At 49.6% G+C, this 22,850-nt stretch overlaps 9 protein-coding genes and 1 non-coding gene across 10 annotated transcripts; 3 read left to right on the plus strand and 7 right to left on the minus strand.

Moving 5' to 3' along the window:
• Positions 1-25: 25 nt before the first annotated feature.
• On the minus strand, positions 26-1,723 carry F5891DRAFT_123492 (uncharacterized protein). The gene is made up of 4 exons (XM_041369622.1): positions 1,388-1,723; positions 1,195-1,323; positions 557-1,126; positions 26-507 (listed from the first exon to the last, which is right to left on the minus strand). The coding sequence occupies exons 2-4, from the start codon at positions 1,243-1,245 to the stop codon at positions 109-111; spliced, it is 1,020 nt and encodes a 339-aa protein (XP_041217739.1). The 5' UTR covers positions 1,246-1,323; positions 1,388-1,723; the 3' UTR covers positions 26-108.
• Positions 1,724-2,657: 934 nt separating this feature from the next.
• On the minus strand, positions 2,658-4,306 carry F5891DRAFT_1166684 (uncharacterized protein; the record flags this gene model as incomplete). Its single annotated transcript, XM_041365438.1, has 4 exons — positions 2,658-2,903; positions 2,952-3,871; positions 3,923-4,010; positions 4,079-4,306. 4 exons carry the CDS (start codon positions 4,304-4,306, stop codon positions 2,844-2,846), a joined length of 1,296 nt encoding a protein of 431 aa, XP_041217740.1. The 3' UTR covers positions 2,658-2,843.
• Positions 4,307-4,461: 155 nt separating this feature from the next.
• Positions 4,462-6,185, minus strand: F5891DRAFT_1071946 (S-adenosyl-L-methionine-dependent methyltransferase). Its single transcript, XM_041363297.1, has 6 exons — positions 6,112-6,185; positions 5,683-6,059; positions 5,270-5,632; positions 5,129-5,214; positions 4,669-5,076; positions 4,462-4,613 (listed from the first exon to the last, which is right to left on the minus strand). Exons 2-6 carry the CDS (start codon positions 5,819-5,821, stop codon positions 4,557-4,559), a joined length of 1,053 nt encoding a protein of 350 aa, XP_041217741.1. The 5' UTR covers positions 5,822-6,059; positions 6,112-6,185; the 3' UTR covers positions 4,462-4,556.
• Positions 6,186-7,008: 823 nt separating this feature from the next.
• On the plus strand, positions 7,009-8,630 carry F5891DRAFT_1071953 (Golgi phosphoprotein 3-domain-containing protein). Its single transcript, XM_041363298.1, has 3 exons — positions 7,009-7,396; positions 7,590-7,842; positions 7,926-8,630. Exons 1-3 carry the CDS (start codon positions 7,121-7,123, stop codon positions 8,525-8,527), a joined length of 1,131 nt encoding a protein of 376 aa, XP_041217742.1. The 5' UTR covers positions 7,009-7,120; the 3' UTR covers positions 8,528-8,630.
• Positions 8,631-9,112: 482 nt separating this feature from the next.
• On the plus strand, positions 9,113-11,158 carry F5891DRAFT_123600 (guanine nucleotide binding protein, alpha subunit). The gene is made up of 9 exons (XM_041369637.1): positions 9,113-9,429; positions 9,482-9,502; positions 9,552-10,077; positions 10,135-10,253; positions 10,309-10,361; positions 10,416-10,704; positions 10,759-10,841; positions 10,900-10,933; positions 10,997-11,158. Exons 1-9 carry the CDS (start codon positions 9,204-9,206, stop codon positions 11,044-11,046), a joined length of 1,401 nt encoding a protein of 466 aa, XP_041217743.1. The 5' UTR covers positions 9,113-9,203; the 3' UTR covers positions 11,047-11,158.
• F5891DRAFT_1071994 (uncharacterized protein) lies at positions 10,996-13,290 on the minus strand. The gene is made up of 4 exons (XM_041363299.1): positions 13,031-13,290; positions 12,845-12,977; positions 11,267-12,790; positions 10,996-11,205 (listed from the first exon to the last, which is right to left on the minus strand). The coding sequence occupies exons 1-3, from the start codon at positions 13,229-13,231 to the stop codon at positions 11,271-11,273; spliced, it is 1,854 nt and encodes a 617-aa protein (XP_041217744.1). The 5' UTR covers positions 13,232-13,290; the 3' UTR covers positions 10,996-11,205; positions 11,267-11,270.
• On the plus strand, positions 13,291-14,043 carry F5891DRAFT_1071995 (uncharacterized protein). Its single transcript, XM_041363300.1, has one exon. It carries the CDS (start codon positions 13,327-13,329, stop codon positions 13,897-13,899), a length of 573 nt encoding a protein of 190 aa, XP_041217745.1. The 5' UTR covers positions 13,291-13,326; the 3' UTR covers positions 13,900-14,043.
• A 779-nt stretch (positions 14,044-14,822) lies between these two features.
• F5891DRAFT_t128 lies at positions 14,823-14,904 on the minus strand. The gene has a single exon. It is a non-coding gene; the product is annotated as a tRNA-Arg (tRNA).
• A 79-nt stretch (positions 14,905-14,983) lies between these two features.
• On the minus strand, positions 14,984-16,849 carry F5891DRAFT_123746 (heterokaryon incompatibility protein-domain-containing protein). The gene is made up of 3 exons (XM_041369664.1): positions 16,692-16,849; positions 15,502-16,637; positions 14,984-15,442 (listed from the first exon to the last, which is right to left on the minus strand). Exons 2-3 carry the CDS (start codon positions 16,619-16,621, stop codon positions 15,120-15,122), a joined length of 1,443 nt encoding a protein of 480 aa, XP_041217746.1. The 5' UTR covers positions 16,622-16,637; positions 16,692-16,849; the 3' UTR covers positions 14,984-15,119.
• Positions 16,850-21,147: 4,298 nt separating this feature from the next.
• Positions 21,148-22,693, minus strand: F5891DRAFT_1154331 (uncharacterized protein). The gene is made up of 2 exons (XM_041365198.1): positions 22,645-22,693; positions 21,148-22,588 (listed from the first exon to the last, which is right to left on the minus strand). The coding sequence occupies exon 2, from the start codon at positions 22,527-22,529 to the stop codon at positions 21,648-21,650; it is 882 nt and encodes a 293-aa protein (XP_041217747.1). The 5' UTR covers positions 22,530-22,588; positions 22,645-22,693; the 3' UTR covers positions 21,148-21,647.
• Positions 22,694-22,850: the final 157 nt, after the last annotated feature.

Below are 22,850 nucleotides of genomic sequence, written 5' to 3' on the forward strand. Positions count from 1 at the left end.
ATACTTAGAAGGAAGGAAAATACTTTAAAAGGAGGGTAAACCACAAAATAGTGTATACAATACGTCGAACTCGGGCCAGAGAAGCGCCAAGAAGGGCACCGAAGACCCTCACATCTCCTCGACGACCCGTTGGGTAATGAATGGAGTTATTTCAATAGAGACCCAGCTGTCGTCGGTTGACGCTTTTGTAAAACGACGAGATTTTTTGGACTTGAGGCTACGTGAAGGCGATGTCGGGGTGGAGGAAGTACTAGTGGAAATTGGACTTGTCGAACCTGAGCTGCTGCTATATGAAATCGGAGAAACTGGAGTTGGACATTCACTAGGGCGGCGTTTTTTCAGGCGTCGGCGCGGACTATTTGGGGGAGTGGCGAGGTTAAAAGTTGGCTGGTATGTGTCCGCTATCCATAGCGGATGTGGTACACGACTCTCAGGAGTCTTTTGTTCCACACGTGGGACATCGACATAGGCAGATGTCGAGGTAGTCGTGACGGACCAGTGTGATTTCTGTATCAGTGGTGAGATGTGAAGCAGCGTGGTACGATAACAGACATACCAATTCTGTGTGTTTTGTAATGACTGGTATATTTTCGAAGAAACCCTCATCTGACACAAGATCTGATTGGTCAGCCTGCGCCTTGCATGAGAGTTCTGTGTTGAGCTTATCAAAAGATGGGTACCGGCGTGATGGCCGTACAATAGGGTCTCGCGAGTATACGTCTAGTCCGTCCAACGTCGAGGATGTCACCGTATTGGAGTGTTTATGTCGCTTGCAAAACTTTGAACTCCGCGGAACACGATGGAGGAAGGCTTTGAACGAATCTTGGAATGTTCCAATAGTAGCTGCAGTATTCTCTTCTGATGTAGTATATCCGTCGTGGTCGGCTGCAACAGTCTGAGGAAAATCATCGTCCGAAACGTCAGGAGGAGTAATAGCTCCTGAGGAACTGTCATATTCGTCGCTTGAATCGAGTAAGTGTGTTCCGGAAAATGTCACCATGCCGTCATCTGGGTCCCATACCGCTGCAAAGGTCAATGCTGACTTTGGCGAGACGACAGGCGACCATCGGTTGCCACTGGTGTCCACAGAGGTGCTGGTGCTACCAAAGTCAAGCGAGATAGATAACTACGGTCCAGACAACGAGGAAAGTGAGACCGACTGTAGGCGGACATAGAGGGATTGTTCGATCCTACCTTGTTCGGAACACCTGAAGTGGAACTGCTTTGGATGAGACCGTTGTCCATCTAGACTGCTAGTAAAACTTCTATGGCAGTGTTAAAGAGTGAGTTAGAACGAAAGGAGTTGTCGCAAGAAAGTCTAGTCTATGGCGTGTGGTAGCAAGAGAGTCAGTCGCTCACCATGCTTTCAGGCACAACGCGGACGCACCTGAGGTCGATGGCTAAATTGTTGTATGCCTGCACACGCGTGGATCCGATGGCCGAGAGGAAGGAATAAAAGTGAGAGCGGAGGTGAGGAGTGCACTGTATTTTATAGATGATCGACTGAAAGTAATCTTGACGCCCTCTTTGCCCCGTGCATCAATAGAAGACTTACATACCTGGTTACTTCCCTCACTCTGTGAGAATATTAAAACGTGCAACTTGTCGAGGCCCCTTTGACTCATCCGAACGTTGACCCCATTTTCGGTTCCACGTAAACGAAGGCTGTATCACCTTCCATAGAAGGATACCTGCCCTTTCTTGTAATCACAGTCCAGTTCGGGTCATAGTGTCAGTTTCTAGAGGGATTGACTTGGCTAACCCTTCCAAGTTAGTCTTCAAGAAAGGATTCGCAAACCTCTGATTGCCCATATAACAACCCCCCCTGAACCCTTCCTGAACTCAAGAAGAGTAATAAAGGTCAGGTAATGCGGGTAAAAAGCGAGTCAATATCCGTACCGGCAGTCCGCATTACAGACTCGTGTAGATCATATGAGCATTCGGAAACGTCACAGCGACTCAGAGTGCCCTGCAATTCGCGGACATTGGAGGGCGTGCTTTTGTCGGATGGAACAAGTGAATTCGGGCTTCTTTGCTATGATCGGCGACTAGAAGTCATCCTTCCACAGGGAAACTTCTGAATATCTCATTAGCGCGTGTGAGGTTACATGCTGCCGGGAAAACGTGGCATTCAAAAATCGTATAAGCTTCGGATCACCGCGCTGTATACGAATGTAAATTGAGTTTTCAATTGCCTAGCTAGTAGGAATCAGGGCCGCCGACGCGGGAAGTCGCCGGGACCGATGGGAGGATTGAAGGGATAAAACACGCTGCGATTCCTCCAGATCGCGCCTCAAAGAACGTGTTTGAGGGAGACTCTGACAGGCTTGCGCAGCGAGTGCACATTTCATGGTGTGCGGTTAGAACGGTGAGTCAGTGACAGGACAGTTAAGCGAAGTCATTTCGAAGGGATTCAAGTCCTTGAGCTTGAGAGAAAAAAAAAGAGTAGAACGTACATGAGTAAGGAGCTGTAAGAGAGAGCCGAACATGAAAAGGCACGCTTATAAGCGATTTCTAAATTCTATAACTAAACGATCGACCGAAAATTCAAGTTCGCTTTCTCATGATCATGACATCGATCGTTAAGGTTAAGGTTAATCCGGGGTAAGTAGTCACTCACATGTTCAGGGGACTAGTACGTCAAGCAATCTCGCTCGAAAGTTGTAAGCAGGCCAAGATAGCCATTGTTTCAATTCTTGTATGATAGTAGGCATATTATAATAATGGCGAGACAGCGACAAAGGGTCGCGTCTGGTAACGGCAGTCAAGGACGTTGCATGCAGCACAAGGACCTCGGTATTCAATCCCTCCAAACTAGATACTATCTCAACGTTATAATGAGCTCACTGGACGCGCCCCTCGTCCATGTGAGCCAGGTCCTGCTGAGCGCTCAACAACACTTCCTAGGAGTTCCATCAGTCAACCTCGTGCATTGCTAAAACATCACTTACCGTTACAAGCGCTTGTCGCGCTTCGTCCTTAATCTCCTTCCACCTCCCCTCATAGGTCGACAGTAGTTGCTCATACTCATGTTTCCGAGCCAATGACCCAGTCCTGATGAGAGATTGCAGAACGAATATGCCTGCAACCCATTCCACTTCGTCTGCCTCCCAAACTGCATCGCGTGCCATCAACTCCGACAGTGATTCGGCCGTGCCGGCGTAGTCGCCACGGAAACTCAATAAACCAAGTTCCAGCGCTGCGCCATGAATTTGCGCCCATTGGATATAGTCTTTCCGCTTTTGGCGGTCTGCGGCGATGCGCTCCATTTCATCGCTCATCGTGGTCCCGCTTGCCGGGGTAAGGACCGGGTACCATACGGACGATTTACGAATCGCCATCTGCAATGCGCGAGGGCCGGCAACTGGACCGGAGACACCTGCGTGCACGAGCGTCGCCGGGAAATACCCACATGCTTCGGTGAAACGACGGAGAATAGTTATGATCGTGTCGTGGTTTGAAGCAGTTCGTGAGGCTGTCGGGGCGTTAAGAGATGTAGTGACAGCCGCAAAGAGAGCGTCGATTATGGGATTTAATGGAGTGGGCGAGGGGTGTGACAAGACATAACTCTGAATGAGCGATGAGAGTGTCGTAACGTCTATTCCTCGCGTAAAGAACGCTTCTCTCAAAGCGTTGGGGCTAGCTTTTAGAGCAAGTGTGGCTGCAGAAGGCACTGATACGTTAGCCTGGAAACTGAACTGTATATGACCAGTAGGCGGAGGAGGAGGTACATGTTGTTGAGGTTGCTGCTGCTGTTGCGATGACGAGCTGGCAGTTTGGGCTACTATGTCGTTTTGGGCATACGACACAGTGGTTGGAGTCTCAAGATTCGGGCTCCATGTTAAGCTATTGTGACCAGGGGACCCAGAAACTATAATGGAGATCTAAGGATCAGGAGAGTGTACTGATTTGAGATCCAAACCTTTCTCAGCTGGCTTCTTGGATCTCGTTCTTCCCTCAAGCTTTCGTCTCGCTCGGCCCACGGTATTCTTGTACCAATTGTATATTTGCTAGGGTCAATAACTCCATCAATACATTTTCCCTTCCTCAATTAAAGATCGGCTGTAGCTGCCCTCACCTCCCGAAATCTTGGCTCTGCCTCGTCGATGCCCTGGAGGTCTTCGGGCATGCCAAAACGGACAAGAAACTCATTGGCGCGGTCTAACGCGAACTTCTTGGCGTCGCCTCTCACATGTCCGCGAGTACGTGTCTCGAAGCCGCTTATGTGACTTCGCAGAAAGATGAGCTGTTCGTCGGTATAAGCCTTGGGCAACCTGGGTTTGCTCACCCTGGGATCGCTGGCCATAGTATCGTGAAGCTGACACAAGGTTCGCTCTCAATTCACATCCTTCTTCGGTAATACCCGAAGGATCGTTCCCAATGGGCCTATGCTTATCACCGCGCGGAACTTGGGTGGACTCTTTGAATCATTTGTGGTCTCGGATTACCTTAGGTTCAAGCTCAAGGTCAAAGAGTGCGATATCATTGTGCAATGGTTCTAGGATAAGTCAGTGTTAGCAGGGGTTATATACGTAATATATATGTAGGTGTGTAGTCTAACATTCGGAGAGCGTGGGCTTGCGGCAGATTGCGAAATACATGGGCGTGAAGAGCTTCAAAAAGATCATGAGCCTCCGCGTAGATATACAGAAAAGCGTTCCAACATACCTTCGTCTGGCCACCTTTCACAAGCGCATCAGCAGCAACCTTCAGAGATTCGCCAACATCATAAGTGCCTTTGGGCAAAAGATTAAGCATCTCCATGAATTTGATTGCAGTGTGTGAAACGAGCTTGCCGCTCCAGCTCATTCGCCAAACGGTAAAGTAATCCCAGATAGTCTGGGCTTTCCAGATATCGCCTTCAAGTGGGTAATACCATGGAACTTCGTCAGGACGTTCAGCCAAATCCTCTTCATGCTCAATCGTGAAGCCAACGTTAACCATGGCTTCGCGGGCTTTCTTCAAGTGACGCATCTCTGGGATACCATTGCCAAACTCAATGGCATGGGCAAGTTCCTTGTGCGCAGGGATTGATGGATTCCATGTATCAGTCATGCACCACTCGTAGACGCCGAACTGTGTAACTAATGCTCAATATATCGGACTTTGAAGGCAATGACTGACATACCACTCCTCCAGGCTTCAGAACCTTCATGATTTCCCCGTACACTCCTTCCCACGTGGGTGCATGGACAGTGGCTTCAATGGCATACACTGATCGCGATGTGTTCGAGTTCAACAATTCTCGAGAAACTGCACAAACACCCACCAGCATCGAATGAGTTCTCGCCGAACTGTTCTGACAGCTTCATAAAATCACCCTTGGCAAAACTTACTTGGTCCTCAAGACCAGCCTTTTTAGTGTACTTCCGAGCACGCTGAATCTGGAAATCGTTGTTGTTCAATCCAACGATGCTGACGTCGGCAAACCGAGCTATCTCCCGTGCGGGACCACCGATGCCGCACCCGACATCCAGCACGCGCATACCAGGGCGAAGTGACATTTGGGCTGCGAGGTAGTGCTCATGACGAGCCAAGGATGCTGCAAAAGCCTCTCCTTTGTAGAATCGCGAGAAGTGGAAGGACTGCGCCCAGCCATACTCATACAGCTCCGTCGCTCCATCGTAATAACCTGCGTCTTCTGTCACTAAAGAACCATTTGAAAGAAAAATGAGGTAATACCATTTACAACGTCGGTGTAGCTCTCAACGCGGTTTTGATTGTCCACTTCACCCTCCTTACCAAGATCCTTTTGCCAGAACTTGGTATAGTTCTCGACGCGTTTTTCTTGACGTCCGTCGGCGTACTGAGTGGAAACCATGTGTCTGCAAAACAAAACAGCGTAAGTGACGAATTGAACCACCACGGCAACAAGAAATAGGATAAGAGGAGATGCTGGAGTAAAACTCACTGGCTAGAGTGAAATGATGAGGGGACGAGCCGACCTTGCAGCCTCCGTGATTTCAGTACTTGAATTGGGTCTCCCCTAGTAAGCAGACCTTTTCATTTATAGACGAAGAATGATTCCTTGATCATGATGTGATCCACTAGGGATGAAGCTTTTACATAATTATGAACCGACGGGAAAAAATCAGGTCATTGTGCGCGGACCTGAATCACGTGGGTCGAAATATTTTGCATCGCGTAGATCAATTTAGATAGGTAAAATAATGTATTCACTTTCAAAATCAACTGAAGGTTAGCCTCCCCCAGTCAGACTATTAGAAGGAAGACAGACGTTCCCTCAAACTGGATGTAAAGTCTACGGTCACATCTGTGCCAGATGCGGGTCGAACCTTCAGATTTCAGAAATCTCGGCGATTGTCAGAGTCGGAGTCACCTCTTGCAACAATTCTCGGACATTGAAGGGTCCCCGCCGTATCGGCTTGAGTGCTTCTCAACTACCCTTTGCGACTGCATATAGTACGCATAGTCATCACATTACCATAATGTGAAGGAGAACGTAGCATTTGAAGTTGGCGAAAAGTTTCGGATGACCATTTTGTGTGACTTTGGGGCCGAGTGTTGACAATCATGACGATAGAAAACCAATAAAGGTGAACCGATGAGAGTATCGCAAGAATGTTGTTGTGTGCCCTAGAAGGCATTATCAAGGACAAGGAGACGAGAGATTAGGCAGCGGAAAGTTGAAGATAGCATAACTCTGTAAGAATGTCATTCTCTGGCATATCAAGATGTTGGGATTCGTGATTAAGGGAAAGCGGCGATACTGTCACGCTGTCGAGCGTAAAAGAATCAATGACCCTATCTGCATCAGACAACCGTGTTCTGAGGACAAACCATAAAGAGTCAGCTAAAGACGGTCCACTGGGAGATGCAGCGTCGTATGGTGCCTCACTTGAGGGTGCATTGGTGAACTCTAGAAATTCAGCGCTTGGTCCTTGAAGCTGGAGATTAAGTAGTTTAAGGAACATGAAACATGATGCATGATCCTTAGTGTACTCCCGGGAGTATTTCCGAACGGGGGAATGTGACACAGCCTTCAACGTCAAACTTGTCACTGGTCTGAACGGACATCCGAACCACTCTCCACCCCGTCATCTCTCCCTTAAAACTATAGCTAGGAACCCCATATCTTTCAAACTGAACGTGGTATGCGATGAGCTCGGCAGGTGGACTTTCTCGCAGGCGGGTGGCTGGAGCTTCATCGTCCTCAGCTTCGGATGACGCCCCAAGTCCTAGCTGGACACCAAATGGTCCCAATCCCAATGGAACAGTTGTAACACATGCAGGCTCGGCTTTTGAAGGCGGAAGCAAAGTGGCCTGTGATCCTCGCGACCTCGATCAAGTCCAGGAAGACAGTCGCTATGGTGGCAGAATGCCTCGGCTGACAATCATGGAAGAGGTGCTCCTTCTTGGTCTCAAAGACAAACATGTATGTCCGGACCCTCTTTTATACACCCCCTACTCCTTCTTTTCTGTGCGCTGTTCTTTTGGGTGCTATCTGCGCTTTCTTAGGCTACCCTGCCTCAGTAGCATAGCATGCCTCTTACATTACCTGCTTGAGCTGGACGATATTCGTGCACATGCGTCCTCATTTGCCACGCCCTGACATCAGCTCTTTGCAGGGTTATCTCTCCTTTTGGAATGACAGCATATCCTATGCACTTAGAGGGTGTATTCTCATCGAGCTCGCCCTTCGCCGCCGCATAGCTCTAGTCAAGGATCTAAATCAACGGCGGAGTCCGCTCGCAGACAGGCTGGTTGAGGTTATTGACGACAAACCGACTGGTGAAACTATTCTTGATGAAGCATTGAAGATGATGAAGGGCCAGGAGACGGACAGAATGTCAATAAATGGCTGGGTTGATCTTTTGAGCGGTGCGTTTAGAATTTTATAAGCATTCTATGTCATCATTCCCGCATTGATGTTCATCTCATTGCTAAGCTGACTTTCTCCATAGGAGAGACGTGGAATGTCATGAAAATTGGATATCAACTTAAGCAAGTTCGTGAACGTCTAGCAAAAGGACTGGTGGACAAGGGTGTCCTACGTACTGAGAAGCGTAATTTCTTGCTGTTCGATATGGCCACACATCCAGTTGCCGACGTACGGACGAAGGAAAGCATTGTCACACGGGCAGTATCGCTGCTTACTGCGACCACTTCTGCAGTACCACCGAGCGCTTTGGATAAGGAAGGAACTCAATGCAGGGTCACGCGTACTGTTTGCTTGGTGTGCGCAGCATATGCAGCCAGTGTCTTGGACAATGCATTTGGCAGATTGACATATGAAGACAGGGAAGCTGCCTTTCAGAGATGTGACGAGATACTGGCGGAGTTTGCTTGCTGGCCATTCGGGTCAACTTCGGCGACAGGAAATGGAGGTGGCAAAAGGAGAGAAGCTGCGAATATCGGGATGGGAAACAGTGCTCCTAGTGGGCGGGAGAGTGTGTTGGGTCTTGTGCAAGAGGTGAAGCGAGAGATGAACGGGGAGGATGACCCTTCGTTTCACTTAATTGCAGGAGTTCTCGAAGTTCTTTCAAAATTAGACTCGCTGTTGTGAGGAATGAATGCATAATATTTTTTTTGGCGCTCGCTGCGCTTTGTTCGTACTTGTCCATATATACCTGATGATTGATATTTATACACTCACTTTTTCACCTGGACCGTTATCTGTAAGGTTAGGTTGCTTGGCGTGGACTGACAGCGACACGCTTGGCTTTGTAAGGGTTTAAATTCTCAAACAGGAATTGGCAGCTGGGGAGCATACGGTTGTGTCTATTAACCATGCTGACACCTGGCGTTTCTTTGACGACATTCTCAGGATGCGATCAATTTCGATCACATACGACAATACGCCGCTGGGTAACGCTGTACTCTTTCAGCCTTTCAGGCCCTTTCAAAGACTCTCACCACTGCAGAGGCCCTTCAGCTCTGCGGATATCCTATATTATTACAATTTACCATCAACACAACAAGATTATCAGGAATCTTACTTAATTGGCTTCATGATCATTCAATGCCTCGGACTTGCACACACTTGATCGATTTTCCCGCTAGGAATTCACTGGGTAGATTTTTGCCTAAAAGCTCATCACGACTCGTCCCTGATCACCTTTTACGAGAGTATTCGGTCACCCACAGATTGGTCATAAAGCGCGGGTTGTTATCGCATAAATTCTTCATCGCTGTCCATACCCATAATCGTCCTCTACCGGTGCCCCCGGGCATTGACTCACATGGCTTTCAGCGTGGTCTTCCATCACGATACTACCGATCCGCTAGCGGTTATCAGCGCACCACCCCCGAACGAATCTTCACACGAGCGAGCCGCCAGGGAAGAACGGGAGAATGAGGCTCAAAGAATAAGTGATCTCATTGACGACGAAATTCGCGCTGAACGAGCGGTAAGAAAGAAAGAAGAGAATACAGTCAAGATCCTACTGTTGGGTCAGAGTGAAAGTGGTGCGTCCATTCAACTCTCACAATTCCCCTGGCATCTCAAGCTTTACAACAGGCAAATCGACAACCTTGAAGAGTAGGTTACGTTGTCTTCTTATTCCGTCATCATTGAATGAGCATCGTAGACTTCCGCATGCGGTTTGCCCGAGATAGATGGATAGAGGAACGAGCGTCATGGCGAGCGGTCATACTGTTAAATCTCGTTCGTTCTGCAAACACCATCCTTGATGCGCTGTCACAGGAGATGGATGATGCTGACCCAGACGAACTCGATGATGCATTCAAGTTCGACGATTACTATCGTCAATATAAAGTTCGCCTGTATCCACTGCAGGCAGTCGAGAATAATTTGAAATGCTTGCTCGGTGCCACCGAAGATATCCAACCACGAAAACAGATCTCTCCATCAACAATCGCACCCATCGGGTCGCCGGAATTCTTTGTTCGTTCTCGGACTTGGCGTAACTTTCTTCAAGCAACCCGAGGTCCCGAGTTTTCGCGACATTCCTTCCAGCAGGATCTTCCCACTTTACTCGACAGCACAGATGTGATCGCAAATGGCAAAGATGACATCAAGGCCCTATGGGAGGATAGTCGCATACAAGCCATGCTATGGAGACGGAAGACCCGGCTTGAGGACTCTGCCGGCTTGTCAGCCTATTCATATTCCTTTCTCGCCTTCTCTCTCTGAATTGCATCTGCTCGCAGCTTTTTGGACTCAATCGACCGATTATCGGCACGAGATTATGAGCCAACAGATGACGATGTCCTTCGTGCTCGATTACGCACGCTTGACATCCAGGAACACGAACTAATAGTTGATGACGGTGAGTGAAGCGTGAGATTTTTCGCCTTTGTTTTCTGAATCCATTTTTGTTTCAGAGACCGATGCTCCGAAATGGAAGATTTTCGACGTTGGCGGCTCGCGCACACAAGTCCGTGTTTCGCCGATTTTCCAATTCATGCTCATCGCCGATGATGTCTGCTAGCGTCACGCTTGGCTACCATATTTTGATCAAGTCAATGCGGTCATATTTCTCGCACCAATCTCGTGTTTTGACGAGCGACTTGTCGAAGACCCCCGTGTCAACCGTCTGGAGGATTCCTTCATACTCTGGAAAGCGATATGCTCCTCCAAGCTTCTCTCGCGGACGATCCTCGTCCTTTTCCTAAACAAGATGGACATTCTCGAGGAGAAAATCAGACACGGCGTAATGGTGAAGCGCTTTCTCCCCAGCTACGGCGACCGGCCAAATGTGACGAATGATGTTGTCAAATGTATATATTTCCTGCGTTGCGATCTTTCAGTGTGATTAAACGAGTTGCCTCTAGACCTTCGACAAAAGTTTAAAGACACGGTGAGGTACTGTTCTCCGGAGCCGCGGGTATGTCATATATACCCGACGTCCGTCATTGTTGGTTCTTCCCTTTGTTCCAGGTTGAAAGTCCTGTTAATCTTCATTTGCATGATAGGATACGAAGAGTATGTCTGCAACACTGATATCTGGTACGTGCTTCTGTATTCTCTTGTGGTTTAAACAACTTGTTAAATGAAGGAACAACCTGGCAGTGCGGGATGGGATCTTGCGCGAACACCTAAAGCGGGCGGATTTGTTCTGAGCGCGAAGTGACAGTAACATTTGTAATAACAGATCACATGCGAAACCTTGGCGAAACCTGATGAAGATACGACAGTTGACGATATAGATACATCATACGACAAGTGTAATTAGTACACGATTACCCCCTTGCTTGCCGGATCTACCATATCGTAGGTATCTATAGGGACCCAGGGTATAATACAATCAGTATGGACTTCTCACATGATCACACGCTTAACTTGACTATAGCGGTCTCCATCCCTCGCCTGCTGGCCATTTGAGGTTGTCTTTTTCCTTCAGAAAGTCACGATGTACGCCAGAGTTCTTCATCCGCGCTAGGTCTTCCCCTGAGCTTGGCTCATCGTCGGTAGGAGACTCTGTATTTGGATCACGATCAACATGAGCACCATCGTCGTCCTCGCGATGGGTATCCGTCATCAGCCCCTGCTCGCCCTCCTCCATCCACCTCGCTGGCGCATGCGAATGGTGAACGAACCCCCGCCGACTGAGACCTGCCTCAGCTTTGTACCGCGCCGCATCCAGTTTGGGTTGGGCTTTGAGTTGAAGATTTGAGATAGTTTTCTGGATGTGGGACATTGGTGAGGCGTCAGTGGCGTCACGATCTCTCGTGAAGGAGATGTGGCGAGAGAGGCCTTGGAATGAGGATGTTCGTGTGTGTGAGGGAAATGCGGATGTGGATGAGGGGAGTTCCGTTGTAATTGACGCTGCGGTGATCTGGATGCTCTCGGGACGCTTGCGGCGAGGGGGAACTGGGGGTGTTGCAGTGTGGCGCAGTGACTTGGACCGCGTGGGACGCGTAGAGGAAGACGTAATGGACTCTGCTGTATCGTTTGTAGGTCTGCGATCCGGGTGGGTTGGTGGTGCAGGTAGATGGGATGAGACATCTGGTGTCATAATTAAGGAGTTTTCGGGAAGGGTTGGTTCTCTGGTGGGAAGTGGTGGGCGGAAAGGGGTGGGCGTATATGAGGATTGGGTGTTTAAGCTAGCACTCGCCACTTGGTCGATGGATGGCAGGGAACTCGAGGTTGATGATGGAGAGCTGGGTGTTCGTCGACGAGGGAGCGGAGGTGCAGGGCATGTGTCTTCAGATCCAGACGAACGACTGTCGAGTCCTTTGCGGAATTGCTTTGTGGGACTTAGGCTGCGCGGCCTGCTGCTCGCGGAGGAACCGGATGACGTCGTCTTGAGCACCTGTAGAACACGCGCACGATCCAGCTGTTCTTCAACACGCTTCAAGTTCTGACCGTGCTTGCTAGCCTCCAGTGACTGCTTCATCAGGGGAGTCGTGATATGACTTGGCTTAATACTGCGAGGAGTATCAAATGGAGCCAGAACAGGTGCATTTCGGGACTGGGCTAACGATGTGCGCCGTGCTTGGGCAACCAAGGGTGCTGGTTTTCGAGGAGGAAGCGGTGGGATGTTGGCATCATTGTGCTCGGGCGATTTCTGAGCAGCGTCTGTCCAATTTGCTTTGTCGCGCATCAAGAACGGATTATGGCTGATCTTCTGTGACATACGGGAGGGTATGACAAGAGGGGTGTCAGATTGATCTGGAACAGATGATAATGACTGCTGCGTATCGGACTCGAGTGATTTGCGAAAGGGATTTGTGTCTGGAGAGGAAGAGTTTGAGGATGTAGCATTTTGTTTGGGTCTGTCTGGATGAACAGGCGGAGCGTGCACTTGACGCTTTGAGGGAGAAGTTGATCTCGAGCGTTCAAAAAGTTCTGGGGTAGGGTGGGCTGGAGGGTATTCGGTTCAGTGCTGACCGAAGGATGAGGAGGTAATACACGCACCTTGGACAAACGCAAGAGCTCTGTCAACGCGTTTACCTGACACAGCGTGAAGGACAAGCCTGAGTGCAGCAAAAAACTGGCCACCGGTGAGACAATCTGTGTGGAGCAAGTTTGGGTAGAACAGTTTCAAGATCTAGGCGGAACGCGTACAGTTAGGACATGAAGAAGGCGTATGAATGGCCGAACCTTGTCGATATCTGCAGTTGGTAAATTGGGATATCTGCCTCGTAGCCATGCTCTGACTTCGCGGACGCCAACGGACATGACTTCAAAGTGGGCATCGTCGTGGACAGTGTCAGGCGAGACTGCAAGATCATTGAGAGATGAAGTAAATAGGTTGTATTCTAGATCGTTGAGAGCAGATACATGAAGAATTAAAGGTCGCATTGCAAGCAAGAGAGTCTTTGCATGAGCAAAGCGCGCGTAACAAGCCTTACCCGGACCACGCTAATCATGGGCACGTGTCTTGAACCACAACGGTCATGTCAGAAGACCTTCCACCACCATACACTCCAGCTACTACAGCACCACCCATCTGGGAACCTCACTTTATAGATCTGACCCAATATTCCCCTCTTATTCTTCGCAAGCCCTTGGATCCTCCACCTGACTGCTTCTCCACTCCGTCACCTCCAAGAGTGAAATCTAACGATTTCCCTCCATTCAGAATCCCCTGCGCTGGAAACAACCTCGCAGATGGTTTTCGCATTCTTTATCCTTCAGGTCTACTTGAGAAACATGGAATTCAACAGGCAGACTGGACTCGCTTTCTAGAGGATCTTGGAGTCTCTGCTCGTCTGGCGGGTCAGGGACTTAGCGCAGTGGGCTCTCGTGTTCCCATAACACCACACCCAGTCCGTGGTATATTTGGCACAAGAGCAACTGGGGTCACATATGATTCTCAGTTCACGAGAAGCCCTAGGGATGAGGTGCAGACACTCATTACCGTTTGGAATCAGTCTGCATTTGAACGACGCAAATTACGTGTCACTCTGCACATCACAGGAGGGCTGGATAATAGGGCCGCTTATGAGCTTTTTGTCGAGTCTCTTTGAGACGCTTACGATAATCTTTACTCATACTACCACCAGAACTTCTTGTTTCAGCGTCAGATGTAGCACACGTTTTATGGCGTTCGTGTCCACAGTTGATCATCCTCGCACAACTTTTGCAATTTGATTCACGCTACTTCATGAAAATTTTGTCTTTGAAGCTCCCAGTGTGACAGGCAGCGGTGCTACTTGTGATTGATCGACTTTCATCTGAGTTCAGTCAATGATGGTACCAGAGCGACTGCACGACGTCAAGAGTGCCAAACCGTCCTTGTACAATTTACTTCCAACAAGCCCAGGTTCACAATGATGAAAGATGTTCAACCTACAATTGGCCTAGATCAGCACAGCGACAGTTCGAATGACCGAAATGTGTGCATAGCATATACGAATTTGATAGTCATCAAGACATGCCGGCCACGTTATCATGCCCCAAAAACGATGGCGAGTGAGCAGCTGAACTTTGAAGATATAGGAAACAGCTCAACCTGTATTGGGCCGACAGTTCTGGATTGTCGATGACAATACACATGCATGCGCAAGGCAGCGCATACTCGCGAGAGTCATGGTCAAAGGACTTGCTTAGATGGTGGCGAATACGGATGAAATTAACGCGAGATGATAACCACCAGGTAAGTTTAAGTTTGACAAGCATAACCCACAGGAACACTAGCCACTCAGTGTCGATGGAATTCTCTCAGATCGGTCATGCTCACCCTGACAAGATTCTCCAGTCCGGCCGACTTCGTACCTGAAGTTCCTGACATGGGAACCTACAAGCGTGCCCATGCCCCAATATGTGATGGTCGAGGAGTCAGGATTAAAGCACCGTGTCGTGGCCGTTTGATCAGTCTGAACGACGAATGATGTCTGCTCTGTGCGAGTTAATGCAGTAGAAAAGCGAAGATTCTCGAGTTGGACAAAAATGACCACCGCAGGGGTCGAACCTGCAATCTCCTGATTCCTTCGTTATCGTAGTCAGACGCGATGCCATTTCGCCAGGCGGCCGTGCTTTTGTCATCGTTCCTGTTGAAAATGTCACTCCGGTTTCTTAAAAAAGACCGGCAAGTCACCCTGCCCAGGCAAGGACGACCAAAGTGTTAGTCTAAAATAAAATAAAAATGCGCATGATAAATGTTTGGCTTCACCTATCACACCTTGCAGAATGATTGGCCCATTTAGAACGAAACCACGACAAGTGGTGTAGTGTGGGGCATGACAACCTATAAATACACGGATTGTAAGTAGTCAGGATCGATGTAGACAATCGATTCCTCCGGTATATTCGGAAACTCAACCGCAATCAAACCCCCGCTGTTTATCAATGACCACTTCGTGAATTTCTTTTCTGGGCGACACACAATTGTGATCCCAAGAATGTCACTTGGTTGAAATCCCGGTGGGAAAGTTGGCTTGGGTTTCCGCGCTAGAATGAAGCCAGCTGATTTGCGCCGGATTCCAAGGACTTCGCGTGATCCTTCGATATTTGAGTAGTTGACAACTCCGAGTGCATAAACCCACGAGTATTCGTCAGACATAGCTTTTCCTAGATGGGCCATATACGAGTTAAGATACCATTCCTTCTCGATTATATATCAGACTCACCAATGTCTTCTGGAAACAAATTAGTATGGTCATATGAAGTGAAGTCAATTTCGATGGTCGGACACAGCGGACACTTGAGTTTGAGTTGGGTACTCGAGCCATCAAACCGTCTCCAAGAAACATTGAGTGGGAGTATCGCTAGAGGCACTCGTAAGCCGAGGCTGGTCATCGTCATCTCGAGTCGCTCATCATCGAATTCCAAATCTTGACAGTCCACGTAGCTCTGGGGCGATTGAGGAATAGCGCGTGAAGTGCAATGTTCTGCAAACTGGCCCTTCCAGTTAAAGACAGAAGGATCACCGGCCTGCATTATTGCTTCAATGAGCCTGCAGAAGGCGCGGTCTCCTCCTTCTCCGTAAGCGACCTGCAGGCTGACGTCAAACATCCCCATTAAAGAATAAGCCACATCTTCGGCCCTTGTTGTCTTGCGTCTCGCTGCCCATGTCATTCGTTTATCCACCCTGATAGGACCTGGTGTGAAGAAGAGGTCATCAAAAGAGATACCAGTCGCTCTTTCCAGAGTCTCCATTACTTCAGTCGGTTCCATGTTTTTGTCATCTTCATCATCTGTCATGGGCGTCCAGCACTTGTAAAAGAATTTGATCTTCTCGGGCGCAAGGAGTTCTTGTAATGTCCATCCCCTTGTAAACCACTCATCATGCTCTACATCTGCAATGGTCTCGCTTTGCGCCAGGTGCACGATACAAATGGCTGAATTGCGATACCATCGAAACATGGAACGAATCGACTCGTCTAGCTCGGTACTGTTGTTTTTGTCGATACAGCAGGTGTCTGACCACACAAATTCCATCCCGTACTCTCTGGCTTTTTCGCAGAAGTTCATCAGCTTCGTGTATCCCGCCAGGCTTTCCGCTATGTTCGCCTTCATATCATCGTAGGTTGGCTCTCCTTCATCCAGCCATCGATGAGATAGAATGGCGTATTGTACGCTTTCGGAGGGGTGATACAGACTGTCCTCCAGTGGTACAGAGCTCCGGAAGTGCTTCTTGACATCACTGCGCACAACAAACTTCATGTCTGATAGACGTATGAGTCGGATCGGGATATTGTTCATCACATATCGCTCGAATTTGTCGAGATTGCTCTCCTCCTGGTTCATGGTAAATCCTACACTGCTAGACACAAATCATTATAGATCTGCGTGACATAATAATGGAGAGAGAACCAACCTCCTTTGTGGGTATCAAGAATCGTTCCGCCGGCGCTCCGTCTGGACTCTGCACGATGAAGGGGCGTTGCAAAGGTTCTTGAGCTCAAACTCCGAGTCAACAAACTACAAATGCATCAGGTGAGACCTCAAATATTTTCCTCTGGGCCAAATCCTGACTTGCCTCGGACCGGCGAGGCAAAGGTATAAAATGGTACTTGGGTATTAGTACACTCAGGGTGCGCCAATGTGTCGGAGCTCCTTCACCTGTCAATGGAAAATGTCAGTTCCTGTGTCTGCATTACAATGCAAACCCCACCTCAAATTTCAAATTTCAAACGTCCTACACAATGAGGACATCTCGATCCTGGAATATCCGGCCCATCCGAACATCCGAACATCCGACCCACTTGCAGGTATAATGCAAATCTCACGGTCACAACATACCACGTGACTCACAGCGCCGCCGCGCGTGTCGCGGCTGACACCGTGACCATGGCTGCTACTAGTACCCAGCTATCACTTGCAGGTAAAACTCTCTCCTGGTACACTGTTGAATCTCTGGAGCCTTTTTAGAATGGGTTGAGGCCCAAGGGATGAGGTGGAGGACCCATTGTAGTATTCATTCAATTATGTAAACTTAAAGAGGTCTAAAAATGCGAAATACATAATGTTTCATGACATTAAATGGTACAGTGAAAGAATTACGGAAAAAAAAGTGTGAAAATGGTAAAATAATTGAGCTCGCTATGTGCAACAGCGAGCACGAAGGTTTCGGCAATGCACGCAGTGAGCGCACGAGCGTGCTTACCTATTTTGGTTATCATTTACACGTCGCGTGATGTTAAGTCAGCCATAGGTCGAATGTTCGGATGGGCCGGATATTCCAGGATCGAAATTCTTTGCGAGTCGCTGAGATGCGAGTAGATGCATAAGGTCACAATAATCATTGCTACTACTACTTCGATACATGAAAGACTAAGACCCGACTATAGAGACGATTCCGAGCTATTTGGGCGAAGGCGCGCAGCGCCTTCCGGTCCCGATCTGCTGACCCTGTGAAGGAAAGGTGAGCTGCGACTCCCAAGTTGATAGGAGTCCGGCGACGCATCGAGCGAACCGCGGATTCCCATGATAGTAGGAGGTGGACGAGGACTCACGCGTTGTTCAACGTACGCGCGGCATTGAAAGGCGCAAGTATTCATTCTGGATGGCTGGGTTGTCTTGTAAGTAAGGCGCGAGAATCTGGGCGTGATTGCGAAGATAGAGCTGAAACGCATCACTAGCCCAACGCCCCATCGTTTTGACGACATCAAATGGGACGTTTCGAAGGAGGTATTCAAGTGTGGCTCCGATCCTAATGGCGTGGCCTTGCAAAGGGTTCAAACCAGCGTCTTTTGCTGCCTGAGTGAGACGCGATATGAATTTTGCCTTTGTTAGAGGCCGGTGCGTGTTCTTGCATCTGTAGGAGAAAAGGGCGCCCTGATGCGGAGGATCGTTAACGCGAAAGTGATTCTCCAGAGCTGCCTCTGGGTCTGTGATACCTTGCTGCTTGGCCCAGAATACGTCCTCGCCGTTGTGCGACGTTTTTGTGCGAGGGAGGTGAAAGACGGTGGTGTCCAGACCATTGCGGTCTTTCTCGTGACGGATGTCACTGCGTTTCACGTGGGCTGCGGAGTCGAATGAAGTTAGGTTGGGAATAGTGAACTCTCCGGCTCTAGCGATGGAGTAAAAGGCCGTAGTCAAGCAGCTGGCTACAGCTGCGTCGATGGGATCGTCCGGATTCAGTTTCTGCAAAAGATTGGTTATGAAGACTATCGTGTAAGGTTGCCGTTTCCTTCGTTTCGACGATGCAGGAGTGAGATTTTTAGCTGCCTTTAGCAGCGCATCAATCTGGTCTTCTTCGAGTGACCACTTTATTCCATGCAGAATATGCCATGCCCGCACTCCGTGGACGTAACCAGTGATCGTTTTGCCTGAATAACAGCCGGCTAAGTCAGAGATGAACGCGGAGACTAACTCAGATGATGCGGGGGCTCTCAGATCCTCTGCGATTGACTTGGAGTCGCAGTAGATGTGGTATGCGAGGATGCCGCTGCCATACGTCTCTTGCGTGCTGCGCGCCCAGGCGTGTATCATAACGTTCTGTATCTGCTGGGCGTCCGCGTGAGGGAGGGACGTCGTCGCTAATCGAGGGTTCGAAGGAAGCCAAAGACGGAGCCAATCTTTGGCTGGGCAGTGCGGACGTAGGATGGAGGTGTTAAGGGCAGGATCAGTAGCATAGGCTGTGAAGGGAGTTGCCCCTTCAGGTGCTGTGATGCATGATGAATGAAAAACGTGCTTACTAAGTTTGCGCCGCTTTGAGGAGTTCTTCGCCTTGGCGCCTGAACTCGTCATTGAGCCTTGTTGATCGGTGATGCATGGGACTGCGCGAAGCTGGAGGTGAGTACGTTTTGACCTCTGCATCACTAGAGCTGCGTTCAGAAGGGAGTAAGGGGTCATCGAAGTTGGCGATGAAGAGTTCGAGCGCTGTAGGGATTTGGATGGGAGGGAGGAGGAGGCTAAGGGACGGGAAGACGCCTCTAGAAGGGCCGTCGGCAGGATTGTGCTTGCTGGGGACGTAGCGGGTGAGTATGGAACACTGTGCCGTTGCGACGCGCTCATGGATCTGTTTGAAGACGTCGTTGGTGGCTTTGTTCCGGCTCCGGCCTTTCCACCAGCCTTCGACGACGCCGCGATTGTCGCCGAATACTTTGATGCAGCTACCTTCTGCGCATTGAGTAAGGATTGCGCTGACGAGAAACTCCATCCCGACAGCCTCTGCCCAACCAATGTCCCTGCCGTTGGCCTTCCAGCCGGGGAGGAGATGCCATGCCCGCCAGCGGCCATTGATCCATATCGCGACGCCAGTGCCTGAGCTAGCGTCCGAGTAAGCTGAGGGGTCGATGACCTCAATTGGACCTGGGATGTCGCGGGATATGATTGGTTGAGTGAAGTTGGCTTTCCACCAGCGAAGGTCGTCGCTGGTGGTCTTTGGGGGGGTACGTGGCATGTGCGGACGATCACGGAAGGTAGGTAGCATGGCTTCCAGCGATACGAGGTACGCTCGTCCTGCTGGGAGTACCAAGGAAGCGTGCAACAACTTGCCGTAGAGTTGCTGGACCTCTTGCAAGGTGTGCGTTCGTTGTGCCTCCCATTTGAGGATGGCGGCCAGATACTTCTCTTTCTTCTTGTCCGGAATTGATATGGTGCGTGCCGAAAGGTCCCAAAGGAAACCAATGAATGGTGCGCATGGTGAGAAGAGAATGTCTTTTGCGAGCTCCCACGGGATGCCCAGTAGCTTGGATAGACGGTCGATGTCTTCGAAAGAGTAAGTGAATAAGGCGTCCTCGGGAGAACGAGGCGATGATGATGATAAGTCCAGTATCGGAAAGGATAAGTCTTCATCGAATTCCTCCACTCGTCCATCTGGCATGACGGATCCCTTGTACCACTTTCTACCCCCATCCACCAGTAGCCCTCCGTTTCTCGCGATGATGGACGCTCGAGCCTCGCGAAGGTTATTGTAGCTGTTAAGGTGCTCACGAAGAATACGTATAAATAAATGATCGTCGACCCACTTTGAAATTGGGCCGATACCCTGAGAACGAAAAATGTCCGCTCCTGCATCTGCCACCTCGCCATAAGTTCCGGCGGAGGCAGTGAAGCCGAAGTAAAAACTAGAATCAATGGCGAAGTCGTCGAGTCCGGTTCTGACGACCAGTCCCGGCCATTGGGATGGATGGAGTGGGATCGTTCGATAAGCTTCGGCGACGTCGCGAACTGCGGCCTGGGAACCTGGAGGAAGAGACCATACGAGAAGACAGATGGTGGCGGCAGTGCCCCATGTGCATGGATATAAATCAGAGTCGATAGATGAATTAATAGATGATATGGTTGGGGATGGGTGCAAAGGGAATGAAAGATTTTGGACCACGCGGAACCTGCCTGGCTTACCCAGTTTCGGCACCATGGATAACGGTGCCGACTGAAATGGTCCAATAAGAGTTTCGGTTTCTGACTTAGATAGCGGGCCGATGTATCGACCAGTGGAAAATTCACGATGGAGTATGGTGGCGAAAGCAGAGTGATGTTCAATGAGAGAAGGACTATTAGAAGGAGTGTAAGTGAAAGAAATAGAAGGGATGCTTCCCATGAAGCCAAACCGTAAGCCATTGGGTATGTGCGCGTATTTATGCAGGAGGTTTGCGGACTTGAGATGCCAGAGCCATACCTCTGGGTTATACGGCGTGAGTGCTCTGGATTCTCTCTCCCTGAGGACAGTCTTGAGCGCCGTGATCCTTGGCTCCGCACCCTGAACACTCGTGTACGTGAGATTGGGAGCTGCTGGAGCATCCTCTGGGCCTTTGCCAGTCGTAGCATAGTTCGCGCCCTTCGGGATTGGTGATGTGTCCTTCGGCGTTGCGACAGCAGCGAGCTTTGGTTCGTTTGTCCCAAAGGAACTCGGACGTGCATTTGTGGATGTTGTGGCGGAATCGACCAAGGCATAGAGCACAGGCGGCTGGTCCGGACTGGCCTGTGCTCGACGGAAAAGACTGCTGGTTGTTTGATGGCTTCCTGCTGGACTGACCTGCAGCGGGTGTGCGGTATGGGTGGTAGCGATTGTCCAAGGTAGGAGGAGAAGGTTCTTTCCCTCTGCTTGAGTTCACTTCACGACCATGGGATCGAGCGTGGATGTTTGGTGCAGCAATGGAATTCTGCAGCTGGTGGATGATGAAGTCGGGTAGCGAAGTGCGTGAAAGAATGCGATAACGGTGGGAGCGAGCAGCATGATAAGCAAGTTTGTTGATGGCGAAGAAGCCGGAAGCAAGAAGGTTCCAAAAGGATAGCGTAATGGGCGGCAGCATGGAAGAAGGAAGCGAGCGTGGTGATGAACACGCGCAGATGGGAGCATGGAAGAAAAGAAGGCATGAATTTGTTAGTCATGAAGTGATGACTCTGCAGAAGTATATACCAATTTGATGCTCTCATCACGTTCCGCTTCCCAGACGTCATCCGAGAGGGTGTTGTACAGAGCGCTGTTGAAAATCCCGATGTTGAAGCCTTGGTTTTGAGCCAGACGGTCATGCCATTCCCATCTGACGAACCCTGCGTAACGAAGTAAAGTCTTCTCGCCACGAGTTCGCATTCGGTGCTCGTGGTTGGTAATGAGAGTGAAGAAGAGCGCTAAGGCTTGCTGGTGCTTGTCTGGCCAGCCACATTTGTCGATATGGATCAAGAAGCTCGTTTTTGCCATGTTGAATTGACGCCAAGATAGGTCATGGTCTTGTAGCGCTTTCTGCGAAGCCTTGAATGATGCCATCGGCTTGAACGCGACGTACCCATCAACCTTTGCCAGGCCAAAGGAGTCCTCCGCCGTGGACCTGCAACTGTCTAAAGCTTCCCGGCACCCTTCTGGACTGAAGTACCACAGCTCGACATATTCCATGCTTTTGATCTTCTGCAGTGCATACTGCGAAGGGCGAGGAATAAGAACGTCTGCCACGACGGCTTCGGCATCGAAGTCGTTGATCTTGGGCTTCTTCTTCTCTGCTTCTCGCTGTTCTTCAGCCGCTTCGGCTTCTTTCGCAATGCGTTCTTGATCTTCTTGCTCTTGCTGGACTCGAAGATCTTCTTCAGATTGCTGCTGCCATAGAACGATGCGTTCTTGGCGCTCCAGCCTCCAACTCTCTGCCATTTGCTCCAGGGCCGCCTCTCTGGTAGGTCCTCCTGCAACGATAGCATTGAGCCAAGCCGCGTAAGCTGGGAACTCGAAGTTCGGCTGCGCTTCGAGCGCTGGGTCAGCCAGTATGCGGTTCATGTGCGATTGGTGTGAATCGGAAGGTTGCTTGGATTAGTTTATCTGTAAAGTACAGCGACCTAAGAGAAAGTAGAAATCAATAGCTGATGATAAAGAAAAGAAAAGGATGAGATACGAAGTCGTTGAGGACGACTAGGCTGAAAACACGAGGACGTCGCAGTACGAAAGAAAGAGTTCGTACTGCATCCGTCGCTTGCGCAAAGACTACATTCTATTCCTCCGCTCGTTCCTCGTTACGTAATAGAATAATCAAATTCTGTACACAATGCACAGCTTGCCGCCTGTGTGAAGCTTGTGCGATGACAAAGCAAATTTATCAGA

The sequence above is a fragment of the Suillus fuscotomentosus genome (genome assembly GCF_016647785.1).
Source record: "Suillus fuscotomentosus strain FC203 chromosome Unknown F5891scaffold_143, whole genome shotgun sequence".
NCBI classification, from domain to species: Eukaryota; Fungi; Basidiomycota; class Agaricomycetes; order Boletales; family Suillaceae; genus Suillus; species Suillus fuscotomentosus.

Coding starts and splice junctions, on each gene's coding strand:
- F5891DRAFT_123492 (XM_041369622.1), bottom strand. CDS start 1,245: ATGGACAACGGTCTCATCCAAAGCAGTTCCACTTCAGGTGTTCCGAAC. Junction 1,127..1,194: donor CTTCAGGTGTTCCGAACAAG/GTAGGATCGAAC, acceptor TCTGGACCGTAG/TTATCTATCTCGCTTGACTT. Junction 508..556: donor TTACAAAACACACAGAATTG/GTATGTCTGTTA, acceptor CCACTGATACAG/AAATCACACTGGTCCGTCAC.
- F5891DRAFT_1071946 (XM_041363297.1), bottom strand. CDS start 5,821: ATGGTTTCCACTCAGTACGCCGACGGACGTCAAGAAAAACGCGTCGAG. Junction 5,633..5,682: donor CTACACCGACGTTGTAAATG/GTATTACCTCAT, acceptor CAGAAGACGCAG/GTTATTACGATGGAGCGACG. Junction 5,215..5,269: donor CGAGAACTCATTCGATGCTG/GTGGGTGTTTGT, acceptor CATCGCGATCAG/TGTATGCCATTGAAGCCACT.
- F5891DRAFT_1071953 (XM_041363298.1), top strand. CDS start 7,121: ATGAGCTCGGCAGGTGGACTTTCTCGCAGGCGGGTGGCTGGAGCTTCA. Junction 7,397..7,589: donor TTGGTCTCAAAGACAAACAT/GTATGTCCGGAC, acceptor AGCTCTTTGCAG/GGTTATCTCTCCTTTTGGAA. Junction 7,843..7,925: donor CTGGGTTGATCTTTTGAGCG/GTGCGTTTAGAA, acceptor CTTTCTCCATAG/GAGAGACGTGGAATGTCATG.
- F5891DRAFT_123600 (XM_041369637.1), top strand. CDS start 9,204: ATGGCTTTCAGCGTGGTCTTCCATCACGATACTACCGATCCGCTAGCG. Junction 9,503..9,551: donor CAAATCGACAACCTTGAAGA/GTAGGTTACGTT, acceptor TGAGCATCGTAG/ACTTCCGCATGCGGTTTGCC. Junction 10,842..10,899: donor TATACCCGACGTCCGTCATT/GTTGGTTCTTCC, acceptor TTTGCATGATAG/GATACGAAGAGTATGTCTGC.
- F5891DRAFT_1071994 (XM_041363299.1), bottom strand. CDS start 13,231: ATGCGACCTTTAATTCTTCATGTATCTGCTCTCAACGATCTAGAATAC. Junction 12,978..13,030: donor CAACTGCAGATATCGACAAG/GTTCGGCCATTC, acceptor CGTTCCGCCTAG/ATCTTGAAACTGTTCTACCC. Junction 12,791..12,844: donor AGCTCTTGCGTTTGTCCAAG/GTGCGTGTATTA, acceptor AATACCCTCCAG/CCCACCCTACCCCAGAACTT.
- F5891DRAFT_1071995 (XM_041363300.1), top strand. CDS start 13,327: ATGTCAGAAGACCTTCCACCACCATACACTCCAGCTACTACAGCACCA.
- F5891DRAFT_123746 (XM_041369664.1), bottom strand. CDS start 16,621: ATGAACCAGGAGGAGAGCAATCTCGACAAATTCGAGCGATATGTGATG. Junction 15,443..15,501: donor TTTGTTTCCAGAAGACATTG/GTGAGTCTGATA, acceptor TGGCCCATCTAG/GAAAAGCTATGTCTGACGAA.
- F5891DRAFT_1154331 (XM_041365198.1), bottom strand. CDS start 22,529: ATGAACCGCATACTGGCTGACCCAGCGCTCGAAGCGCAGCCGAACTTC.